A 12,860-nucleotide genomic window follows, 5' to 3' on the forward strand; every position below is an offset into this window, starting at 1 on the left:
AATTTGCATATGTATTGCATATTGCAAACTAGACTTTGTGATTTGGACAAGGGTTTTTCAAATTTCAAGTGATAAATATTTCTTGGAATTAAAAAAAATATTTTATTATTTTTATTTTGTGTGTATGAGTGCATTGTTTGCATGTGCATAAGTGTATCCATATCATGCAATGCCCAACGAGGTCAGAAGAAGGCGCTGGATCCCCTGGAACTAGAGTTAGAGATGGTTGTTAGCAGCCATGTAGGTGCTGGGAATTAAACCCAGGTCCTTTGTAAGAGTAGTCAGTGCTCTTAACCGCTGAGCCATCTTTCCAGTCCCTTAGAATTTTTTTCAAATACATATTCAGGTTCAGTAAGTCTGAAGTAGAACTTGAGATTCTGCATTTCTTGTGTCTATGTGCTTGTGCATGCATGTGTCTGTGCAGATGTGTGAGTGTGTGCACGCATTTGTGAAGACCAAAAGTTGAAGTCGTGCATTCTTCTATGCCACTCTCCATCTTTTTCAGTCTCTCACTGAACACGGTGCTTGCCAATTAGCTAGACAGGCTGGCCAATGAGTTCTGGGGATCCACCAGTGTCTGCTCCCCTAAGTGTTGGGGTTACAGACAGATGCCACCATGCCTGGCTTTTTATATGGGTTCTGGGGGTTGTTTGGTTTTTATTTGAGACAGGGTTTCCCTCTAGCCCAAGGTGGTCTGGAACTCCTGACATAGACCAGGCTGTCCAATCACAGAGATCTGCCTGCCTCTGTCTCTTGAGTGCGGAGATTAAAGGCATGCAACACCATACCTGGCCTGGATCTGGAATTTTGAACTCAGGTTTTCATACTAATGTGGCAAGCACTTTACTCACTGACCAGATCACAGAGATCTGCCTGCCTCTGTCTCTTGAGTGCAGAGATTAAAGGCATGCAACACCATACCTGGCCTGGATCTGGAGTTTTGAACTCAGGTTTTCATACTAATGTGGCAAGCACTTTACTCACTGACCAATTCCCCAGCCCCCAGATTCTGCATATATAACAATCTCATAATGCACTAAACATAGACATTTAGTTTTTGCATCTGGTTCCTTGCATATTGCTTCTAAAATCCTCAAAATAATCAAAGTGACGAATGTCTTTTGAATTCACAATGAAATGTTTTATGACACAGGGCCTTTCCATGACTTCAAGATGGGGACTGATTACTGGAATAATGATGATGGAATAAGTATGATGAAAGAGCTGGATCTAGACTGAAGCAGGAAGGTTGCAAGTTCAAGACCAGCCTGGCCCACATAGGGAGCTTTTGTTTCAAAATAAATAAGTAAAGATATGGATTACTTATTCCTTGCCCTTCATGGCTTTAGGGAGGAGATGGAGTGTAGACATTGAGTGAAACACCAACAGCCAATGATTTAATCAGTCGTGTGTGTACTAGAGAGGGCACGGAGCCTCCATTCCACCCTTTCCTGAATACCATGCCCTATGCATCTCTACTGTTTGGTTCTTCCTGAGTTGCATCTTTTATCATAAACTGGTAATCATAAGTAAAGAGAATTTCTGAGTTCTTCTAGTCATTTGAGTAAATTATTGAATAGATAAATCAGGAAAGAAGTGCCCAGACACACAGAAGGACTCTGGCAAAGAAGAGTTACTGCAATTGGAAATCACAGGTGGCAGCCCCCAACTCAGGAGTGAGGAGTGGCTACCGACTTGTAGGCTGTTGGCTGGAGGCTTTTATAGGGGTTTAGGGAATGCGGAAGGTGGGAAAAATAATTCAAAATAGTTTTGGAGGGATGCCAGGGTCTATACATTGTGAAACTTATCAGGGGAAGCAGTTTGTGCTGAGACAGCTCTTGCAGCAATCGGGTCATGGATGCAGGGGGCCTGTTTACCTTCTAAACTTATCTGGGGGAAACAGACTATGTTGAAACTGTCTCCTTGTGGCCCGGGCAGCAGCTGATGACTCAGTTCCTGTTTTTGAGAGCCACCCTCCACACCTGTCTTTTGAGGCTTAACTGCACTGGGGGAGGGTTGCTGCAGAGCTGGACCCTAACAAGGAGGAGGATGTGGGACCCTTGAATTTAGAGCCAGTCAGAAAGACAGGTGACAAGTTGGCACTTGCAACTAGCATTTGAAATGGGTCTTGTAGGACTAAGCCCTTAACTTGTGAGGGCTGATGCCAACTCCAGGTCAATTCAGAACTGAATAAAGTGGCAGAACCCCCAGTTTGGTGCCTGGGGTATTGGAGAACTGGTTGGTGTGAGGAAACCCTCCCCTGGTATATATAATATGCAATGAGAATTGTGAGTGGAAACAGTGCAGACCCAGTGAATGAGCCCAGAGGACGCAGCAAGTCTGCAGGCCTACTCACCATTCTAAGGAGCCAATGGTGGCTGCTGTCAGGGGCAGAGGGGGTAATGGAGAGCCAGGAGGCTGGCTTTTAGCCTCTTCTGCCACCAACAGGCTGTGCAGCATAGAATCTGTCTCTGTAAGCTGCCCTGTCTCTGTAAATCTTACCACTTCCATCTGTAGAGCAGAGACACTGCGCTACAATCTACAGCAGGTTCCAGTAGCCCGAGCCCTTGAGACTCATGCCTTCCTGCAGGGAGCTGTCCTGTCTAATGCCATGGGGGCTAATCTTCTGTACAGGGACCACAATGATCAACCAACCATTTGTTCCATACAGGAAAATGGGCCCAGTGTTGACAAATATTTTTCACAGAATGTCAGAAACGAGCGCCTTTCAAAAATTAAAAAACAGCTGGGCGTGGTGGCGCATGCCTTTAGTTCCAGCACTCGGGAGGCAGAGTCAGGTGGATCACTGTGAGTTCAAGGCCAGCCTGGTCTACATAGTGAGTTCCAGGACAGCTGGGGCTATAGGGAGACCTTGTCTCACAACAAACCAAACAAACAAAAACCCCAACCCCCTCCAAAATAAGCCCAATATCCTAAGCATTGATAATGCCTGAGCCATTTTTACATCTCACAGTCTCCAAAGGAATTGTTCTAAGCATTCTCACATGATCCATTTTTTTCAATTTTATTCTGATGTTATCTCTCTTTTTTTCAGTATAGGGGATTAAACCCAGGGTCTCACATAGCCAGGCAAGTTAGCCCCTCCCATTAGCTTTTAAAAGGAGCAAATCAAGTATCATTTTCCTTGTAGAACACACAAAAAAGATAAGAAAATACTAAATATCATTTTACCAAAAAACTACCTATTTAAGGGTAGAATCAAGAGCATCCTGTGCTCAGAGCTCTGCAGTCGCCCATTGCTTCCTGATAGAACATCTCTAGACTCATTCTTATCTCAAGTCAATGAAGGGGCTCCTGGGAGCTCTTAGCTATCCCCCACTCCCCAGTTTCCGAGGCACCCCACTTACAAGACAATGAGGGTGAGAATGAAAAAGAAGTGCACGCTTCCAATGAGATTCTGATAGATCCAGACGACCCACAGGTAGCCAGACCTCTTGCTGAGGGTGTCAATCCAGCTGTAGATGGATTGAATGAAGGAAGGCAGACCACGGAAGGGGCCACAGTCAGCCGAAGGTTTTAATCTGGAAAAAGGAACAGAAAACCATCTGTGGTCTGAAACTCAGTTGTAGGCATTCCAGAATCAGGGGCTCCTTCCTGGGCTTAGGATCTGGAAGTAGCAAATCTTGCCTGCTCTTCCCATACCCCACTTTCAAAGGAAGCCCTCTCATTTGTCACCTCGGCTAGTATGATCTACAGTTTAAGGACAGGCAGTATCACCTGACACAGCAGTGAATTCACAGGCCAGTGATCCTGGTAGAATCTAGGGAGCAATCAGAGTACCTTTCTTGGGAACTTGATTTAAGACACACCAAGAGGGAAGCCTGTTAGCTGTGGAAGCCAGGTGTGACATTGTGGCTGTGTGCTGTTACCAAGGAGCAGAAACTGGAGGTGAAAGAAGAGAGAGAGGAGAGCAGATAACAATAGAAGCAAAGTTCGAGCCTGCCGTGGTGGTGTGCGCCTTTAATCCCAGCACTCTGGAGGTAGAAGCAGGCAAATCTCTGTGAGTTCAAGGCTAGCCTGAGTTCCAGGCCAGCCAGGGCTACAGGAAGACCCTGTCTCAAAAAGACCAAACCGAAACAAAAAATAATAGAAGCAAGGATCAGAGATGGAGAGCCGGTGTAGCAGTTAAGAGCGAGCAGGACCTGAGTTCAGTTTTCAGCACCCACATTGGGCGACTTGTAACTCCAGTTCCAGGGGATGGGGTATCCTCTTTTGGCTTCTGTGGGCACCAGGCACATGTGGTGCACATACATATATTCAGGCAAATACTCATATACTTAAAATAAAAATAAACAAATCTTTGAAAATAAAATCTTTTTTTTTTTAAATTTTGAAGCAAGGATCATGAAAAGAGTGGTCCTTTCTGAAGCTGGTTGACGTCTTCATGGGTCCAGTTCCTCTTGTAGCCTAAAAATCAACTCTCTTCATCCATCCATTCATCCATCCATCCATCCATCCATCCATCCATCCATCCATGCACTCAACTAATGAAGATTTCTTGTGCTTCAAGTACCCAGTACCGCTCTAGACGGGACCTATGGATTCTAGATTAAGCTAGACAGACCGAGTCCTTGAAGATGGGCAAACAATGAGAAAACAATTAGACCAGACTCCAGCAAAGGCATTTCAGACTGTGAACAGGAATGGTGGAAAGAAACTCAGGCTTCAGATAGGGAAGAGGTAGGGATTGACGGCAGTTAGGGATGACAGGGCTAGTTAGGTCTAGAGGTGATCTTGGAGCTGAGATGCAAAGGGAATGGGGAGAGTCCTCCAAAGACAGGACCTTCATATGGGAAGGAAGCTGCTTGGTCCTAGAAATGGAGCAAGAGTGATGGGGTAAAGCCAAAGGGATATGAGATTGGATAGAGTCAAGTCAGACAGGACCTCCAGTCCACTTAAGCCAAGCTTTATTCTCTGTGTGGATGAAGTAGCCTCTCCCCATCTGGACACTTAAGTACTTGGCAGAAGTGAGGAAACCACTCCCGACTATGGTGTCTGGTATATGGGATAAATCCAGAACAGGATTTATTCCCGCCTTTGGTTGTCATGGAGCATGGGTTGAGTTCTGAATTAAGCATAGTTTTTATTCTGATATTTGGCATCTAGGGGTCTTACAGACTGGAAAGACTGCCAACCCCAGGGCTAGCCTACTTCCAAATGCAGACTAATCAATCCAGAGCCCAGAGCACAGCTGCCTCCTTTGTCAGACTCTCACTGTTGGGGCATGTTCCAGGGCCCTAGTCTCTCCAAGGCCAGTGTGCTGGATAGCTTTAGTGTCAACTTGACACACTTGGGTTGAGGGAGCCTCAATTGGGGAATTGCCTCTACTGGACTGGCCTGTGGCCATGTCTGAGGGGCATCTTCTTGATGAGTGATGTGGGAGGGCCCAGCCCACTGTGGGTGGTGCCACCCCTGGGCAGGTGGGCCTGTGTTGCATAAGAAAGCAGGTTGAGCAGGGGCCAGGGGAGCAAGCCAGTAAGCAGCATTCCTCCATGGCCTGTGCTCCAGCTCCTGCTTCCAGGTTCCTGCCCTGAGTTCCTACCTTGGGCTCCCTGATGAACTGTGACCTGGAAGATGTAAGCTGAATAAACCCTTTCCTCCCCAAGTTGGTATTGGTCAGAATTTTTTGTCACAGCAATGGAGAAACAAACCAGGACAGCCAGGTTTCAGATAACCTATGATGGCCCCGACTGCTGACAATATTCAAAGTGGCTGCTCTCCAAGCCTGGTTACCCTGCTTTACACTGGAAACCACAGTAAAGGCCTTTGCCAGGTTTGCCCCTCACTCCCTTTTCCTTCTGACCACCTCTGGGTCATCCTTACGTGGCCCTGAGTGTCCTTTCACCTTGGGAACCATGATTAGCAAACTGTAGTTTCAGTGATCTCTGTCTATACATCTGGATAATAAAACATATTGTTAAACAAGCACTGACCCACCCCTTCTAAAATCTTAGCCAACACCACATCCCCTACCTCCAGATGGTGATGGCTAGAGTGCACAGCACTCCCATGAAGGACGGAAAGAAGAGTAAGAAAATGAAGACTGTTATCATCTGCGAGGCCCGCCAGGCTTTGCTTGGAGGCTGGAAGTTCATCATCAGGCTGATCTGAGAAGAGAGATACAACCCCTTGGACCTGAGGCTGGAGGAGCAGCCCATGACCCCTGCCAGGTGCCAACTTTCTGACTCCAGTGTCCAGTTTCCCAGTTTCTTCCCATGCCCTTCCCCCAGCTCCCATCCCCAACACATCACATGTGACCAAATGAAGCTAATCAATTACAACTTGGAGCTGACTCACATTTTTGACATAAAACATGATGAAGAGAGTTATCATTTGGATAAAGGGTAGCAGAGGGCAGAAGAAAATTCCGAGCCTGTGAGGAAAAAGAGAGTGTCAGAGACACAGGAAGACATGGGGGGTATGGAGGTACAGAGGCAAGGGAGAGATGGTTGAATCTGTCTCCTTAAAACTCATATGGTGAAAGTCTAACGTGTGTGCACACACATGCATGTATATACATGGTACCACAAAACATGGCTGCATTTAGACATGGAGTCTTTAAAGCAGTAATTCAGTTAGAATGGGGTCACTATGGTGGACTCTAACTCAATATGACTAATGTCCTTAAAAGAAGAGGAAATTGGGACACAAACACATGGAAGGAAGGCTATGTGGAGACACTGAGAAGACACAACCAACCACGAGCCAAGGAGGCAGGCATGGGGAAAATCCTACCTTTGTGGCCCTCAAAAGGAACCATCCCTACCAACACCTTGACCTTGGACTTCTGGCCTTCAGAATTGTGAGAAAACTTATATGTCTTAAGTCACTGACTGTGGTACTTTGTTATAGTCAAGTATCCCATGACATAAAGCCATAGGAGATTAACTTAGAGGGGGATTGCTCGAATCACAGCAGACCAGGAGAATCCCACTTTGGCTGCTCTTCCCCAAGTTCAGAAAAGGAGGTCTTGTGGAGAAAGACCCTCAGAGAGCTACTAAACCATCAGTTGGCTCTCAGCATGCCCTAACTTAGCATGTCCCAACTGTGAGATCCACTTGGCTCCCTTCCCTCGATGGTATTTAGGAAGGTCTGAGGTTCTGTGGGGACTAGACAGTAAAGCACACTGAGTTACTGAAGAGAATAGATTCACTTTCCAACTGTTTTGCAGTATTCCTGAGGGCCACAGAGAAAAGCCTAGCGCCAGAAAGGTTTTAATGCCCAACACTTGCTAACCCTCTTTTTTAAAATTTTAATCTGAGTGAGTGTAGTATATGTGAGTATAATGTAATGTAGTATGTGGTGTTTATGCACATATGTGTACAGGTGCATGTGTACAGAGCACAGAGAAAGTGTCCTGCTCCATCACTCTCCCCCTTGTTCTCTTGAGACGAACCCTAGAAATCCTCATTTCTACCCGGGACAGCACTGGGCTTCAGGTGTCTGTGCAGCCACACCTGGCTTTTTATGTGGGTTCTGGGATCCGATCTCAGGTCCTGATGCTTATGTAGCAAGTGTCTTGCCCATTAAACATTTCTCCAGCTGTTCGCCTACCTCCTGCCTGCCCATTTAGACTGACAGCCCCAGCACACAGCAAAATCTAGTTAGAATCTAAGAACTGTTTGGCCAGGATTGCTTTTATTTTTCCAATGACTTGTGATTTCTGTCAGTTGGTACCAGTATTCCATTTATGATGGTAAAATAAAGACCCCTTTAGAATATATATGAGTAAAAAGAAGCAAATAATTGAAAAGAAAATATTAAGTTGCTAACAGTACAGATGGTACGTAAATGTGCTATAAATCGAGGTACTGGCGTCTGAAGTTTGGGAAGCACATCTCTTACCTTATCTCTTCCATCATCCCTAACATCTACTCTTTTTTTGTTGTTATTATATTGTCTCCTTTTTTGTCTTTTTGAGACGGGGTCTCCCTGTAGTCGAAGCTGGCCTCACTGTGTAGACCAGGCTGGCCTTGAACTCACAGAGATCCACCTGCCTCTGCCTCCTGAGTGCTGGGATTAAAGGTGTGCATCACCACATCCAGCTGTATTGTCTTCTTTTAAAACCCATCATCAAAGACAATTTTAGGGGTTGAGGATGTAAGCTCAGAAGCATAGCTCTTGCCTAACAAGCACAAGGCCCTGGGTTTGGTCACAGTATTGGAAGGAAAAAAATGAGGGAATGAGAATATTCTAAAATCCACAAAGGCTAAATCCGTCGTTTGTGTGGAGGGAGAAAGATGTGTTTTCAACTGTGCTTATTAATAAAAAATTCAAAAGGTTAGAAATCAGAATGGTCATTTGTGTGTGTGCGTGTGTGCGTGTGTGTGTGTGTGTGTGCACGTGTGTGTATGTGCATTTGTGTGTGGGGTGCAGGTGTGTGTACCATGGTGTGCATGTGGAGATCGGAGGACTACCTCAGGTGTCAGTCCTCAGGTGTCTGCCACCTTCTGTGTGAGACAGGGTCTCTCATTGGCCTGGAATTTCACCATGTAGACCATGGATTCACCTGTCTTCATCTCCACTGCTACAATTACAGCCATACTCCACCTCACCCCCTTTTTATATGGGTTTTGGGATTCGGAATGCAGGTCCTCAAACTTGCAAGGCAAGTGCTTTACCAACAGATCCATCTCCCAGCCCCAGGATTGTCTTTTATTATGAGCACTCAGGCCCAGGGTTTAAAAACCTGGCCAAGGTAAGCACTCCTTAAATGGACCTATGTTCCTATTTCCCTGGTTGGGTAATTTGCCACCATTGCTATTTCTTCAGTATAGAGATGTATTTTTTTTTATATCTTATTTATTATTTTTATTTTATGTATATGCATGTATTCCCTGCATGTAAGTAAGTGCACCTGTGTTGTGCAATGCCCATGGAGGACAGAAGAGGCCGTCAGATCCCCTGGAACTGGAGTTACGGACAGTTGTTAGCTGCGATGTGGGTACTGGGATTCGAACCTGGGTCTTCTGCAAGAACAACCAGTGTTCTTAACTGCTGAGCCATCTTTCCAGGCCCCAGAGATGTATTTTTTAAGCTCTGTTGTGTCGTGAATTCATAGGGCATAAACTCCAGCAGTGCGGACTCATTCCACTGGTTCTCCCAAGTGTTGCTCTTCTGACAGAGCAGGCTGGTGCTTTGGTTGAACCAGGTGCCTTTCTCTTCAGCATCTTTCTTTTTTCTTATCATTTTCCTTCACCCATTTCAGGAAGTTCTCCCAGTTCTGAGTTTTCAATATGTTTAACATGCATGTTAATTCTCTTGGCAAAAATTCTACTAATTTTTATCAACACTGCCAACTGCATGCTGGGTAACCTTGTACATACTTTGTTTTGCCATTGTAGCATGTGTGGGGCATTCCTTTTTGAACAGTACTGCACTGCCCGGTCACAGGCTAGCATTTGACAGCTTACCAAGGTCATCTACCCACCGTGAATAAAGGTATGTGCCACCACCCTCAGCCTTGCTGGGAGGATTTTAAAGAGATAGAAAATTGAACACTTCGCAGTTTGCTGCTGGAGTCTGCAAAGCCCAGTTCATCTACTGTTGCATTTAATCCTCAACATCATTTAAAAGCAGCTAGTATTAAGTAAACATTACAGATGAGGAAACTGAGGCTTGGAGACCTTAGTGAGTGGCAGAGCCAGCTCCGGAATCCAGGTTTGTTGAATTGCTAATGCACTACTTTCAAATTAGCAATTCCCCAAAAGATGGAACATGGGCATACGATATACCATACAGAACTTTGGCATTGATTCCATCGTGAACCACTTCCTGGTTCACAGAAGACACCTTCTCACTGAGGCTTCACACAGTAGAAGGGTCCAGAAGCCTCTTGTAGGCTTCTTTTATAAAAGAATTAATCCCATTCATGATGGCTCCATTCAAAGCCCAAATATTCTCCTAAAGACCTCACTTCCTGGGCCGGGCGTGGTGGTGCACGTCTTTAATCCCAGCACTTGGGAGGCAGAGGTAGGCGGATCTCTGTGAGTTCAAGGCCAACCTAGTCTACATAGTGAGTTCCAGAACAGCTGGAGCTACAGGGAGACCCTGTCTCAAAAAGACAAAAAACAAGACAAAACAAACAAACAAAAAACCTCACTTCCTAATATCACATTGGCTATCTGGTTTCAACTAAGCATTTCAGAGGATTGGGGTAATAGCTTAATTGGTAAAGTGCTTGCCTTGTAAGCATTAAGACCTGAGTTCAATCTCCAGAACCCACATTGAAAAAGCCAAGCCTGGTGGCATGTGCTGTAATTCCAGTCCTGGAGAGGCAGAGATAGGTAGATTCCTGGAACTCACTAACCAGCTTACCTAGCTTACTAGAGTTCTAGTGAGAGACCCTGTCTTGAAAAAAAAAAAAGAGAGAAAAGAAAGAAAAGTTGTTGGCATCTAAGAGACAACACATGTGTACTTACACACACATGCATGTACAAACACACACACACACACACACACACACACATACACACAAGGAATTTTAGAGGGACACAAACATTCAGATTTTTAGAAAATTGGAGTGAAAAGTAGAGGTCAAGCAAACGACATCCGCAGCTGTCTACAGTTTGTGGATCTCTAGGTTGCTGGCCTGCTCTAGGCTGACTCTTGTCTGACATCCTCAAGGTTTCATGAAGGCAAAGACTAGTCTAGAATACATGCTAAGTTCCTGGTTTCCAGACTAGCTGTGTTTGGTATCACTCATGCAGATTTAAAAACAACAGATCAGGGGCCTCGAAACCAAAACTCCAAATCCACCCTTAGGTAAGGACTGGGGCACTCCACCAAGCTGCAGAACTTACCAGGTCAGAGTTTGCGCATAGATCAGTTCTAGAACGTTCCTGGCAATGTCAAACTCCTGTAAGCCAAGGCTTGTGATGAACTTCATCCCAATGAGCCTGTGAAATGTGCTAAGTTTAGTACTCAAACTACAACTCAAGAGTACCTGCAGACCAGGATAATCAGAAGCAGAGACCCTCACTAGTTAAGAAGGAAGTTGCAGGTTCCAGAGCAAATGCCTGAGCTGTCCTGAATACACAAGCATATTCTTGAAGAAGCAATTTAGGGAACTGGGGAGAAATGGGATTAACACAAGTCAGTCAAGTACGGGGCAGCTGGAATGATTTCGAACAATCCTAGAGAACTTTGGCTACCTTAATTATTTAAATTATCTCATCTATTTTCTTTTCTCTTTAATTATTGATTTATTTTTATTTTATGTGTATGAGTGTTTTACCTGCATGTATGTAAGTATGCTCATGTCATGCAGTGCCCACACAGGCCAGAAGAGGGGGTTGGGGCCCCTGGAACTGAAGTTACAGGTGGTTGTGAGCCACCATGTAGGTGCTGGGAGTGAACCCAAGTCCTCTGCAAGAGCAGCCAATGCTCTTAACTGCCGAGCTGTCTCTCCAGGTGCCCCCACACATACCTATTTTCTTATTCGTATCATTCTTTACTCATTAACTCTTTTCCCATGAAGTAAATAGACTGAGCACCTCCAACCCAAACAAATTTTTTTTTAATTAGTTTTTTGGTGCTGGAGCTGGAATCCAAGGCCTTGCATATGCTAGATATGCATTCTACAACTGAGCCAACTAAGCCAAATTTATGGTTACTGCAATAAAATGAATGATGGTTCCATGTTCCCAAAGGAGAAAACAAGCTTGCTATTTACACTGGGGAAATTTGAGACAACACTGATTTCTTTTCTCTTATTTTTAAATCTATGTGAGTATATATGATATGTATATGTGTGTGAGCACATTCATGCCACAGCACACATGTGGAGGTCAAAGGGACAACCTTGGGTATCAGTCCTTGCCTCCCACATTGTTTAAGACAGGGATTTTTTTTTCCTGTTGTATATGCTAGGATAGATGATCTGTGGATAGATGATCAGTTGACAGGTGATCTGTAAGCTTCTGGGAACACTCCTGTTTCCACCTCCCATCTCCTAGTAAGAGCTCTGGGATTACAGATGCATTATCATGTTTGCCTTTATCTGGGTACTGGGGATTCAAACTTAGGTCCTCATGTTTGCATGGCAAGCACTTTACTCATTGAGCTTTCTTCTCAGCCTGATGCTGCCAACAAAAAAGTTATGTTAAACAGGGGGCAGGAGAGATGGCTCAGTAGTTAAGAGCACTGGCTGCTCTTGCAGAGGACCAGAGTTCAGTTCCCAGCACCCACACTGTGACACACAACTGCCTGTAACTTTAGTTCCAAGGATCCTGATGCCCTCTTCTGGCCTCTGTGGGCACTGCATGTGCATGGTACACATTTATACAAGTAGACAAACACTCATAAAATAAAAATAAACAAATGTTTAAAAAATTTCTGTTAACAACAAAACTTCTTCTGTTTATGTTCAGGCTCTGGGCAGAGGCTGGGATAAAAGGATGTTTGGATAGAACTGAGAGAAGACATTTGGAACTGAACCTCCTCTGAGAAGGGAACTGGCATTATGTCACGGCATTCCATCTCTAGAGCAGCTTGTAGAAATACATGAAGGTCTGGGGTGTGGTTCAATAGTAGTGCAAGGCCCTGTGTTACAGCCTTGGTGCTGCAAAAAAAGCAGTCTAGCAAGAAGAGAGGCTCATCATATTGGTAGAAAATGAATGAGTAAAAAAACAAACAAAATCCCATAGGACTAGGGTATGACTCAGTGGTGCAGGGCTTGCCCAGCACATGCAAGGGCCTGGGTTCCATCTCCAGCACTGAAAAAATTAAAAATAAAAATAACCACATATGGTCCAATGATCATGGTGCTTCCGTTGTATATGCCTGCTAAGATAAAAAAGCTGTCACTTAATGCATTTAAACAATGATGTCAAGGCATA

General features: G+C 44.8%; 1 protein-coding gene across 2 annotated transcripts in view; it reads right to left on the reverse strand.

Moving 5' to 3' along the window:
• The window catches only part of Tmc5 (transmembrane channel like 5), a 72,901-nt gene that overhangs the window by 14,593 nt on the left and 45,448 nt on the right, over nt 1-12,860 (reverse strand). For both annotated transcript variants that reach the window (XM_017800816.1, XM_017800815.1), the window contains 4 exons: nt 10,824-10,919; nt 6,319-6,394; nt 5,995-6,128; nt 3,369-3,542 (listed from right to left, as the gene is read on the reverse strand). In XM_017800816.1, the coding sequence (XP_017656305.1) occupies nt 3,369-3,542; nt 5,995-6,128; nt 6,319-6,394; nt 10,824-10,919 (480 nt within the window). The remainder of the gene's footprint in view (nt 1-3,368; nt 3,543-5,994; nt 6,129-6,318; nt 6,395-10,823; nt 10,920-12,860) is intronic.

The sequence above is a fragment of the Nannospalax galili genome, unplaced genomic scaffold, assembly GCF_000622305.1.
Source record: "Nannospalax galili isolate Female #2095 unplaced genomic scaffold, S.galili_v1.0 scaffold381, whole genome shotgun sequence".
Taxonomy (NCBI): domain Eukaryota; kingdom Metazoa; phylum Chordata; class Mammalia; order Rodentia; family Spalacidae; genus Nannospalax; species Nannospalax galili.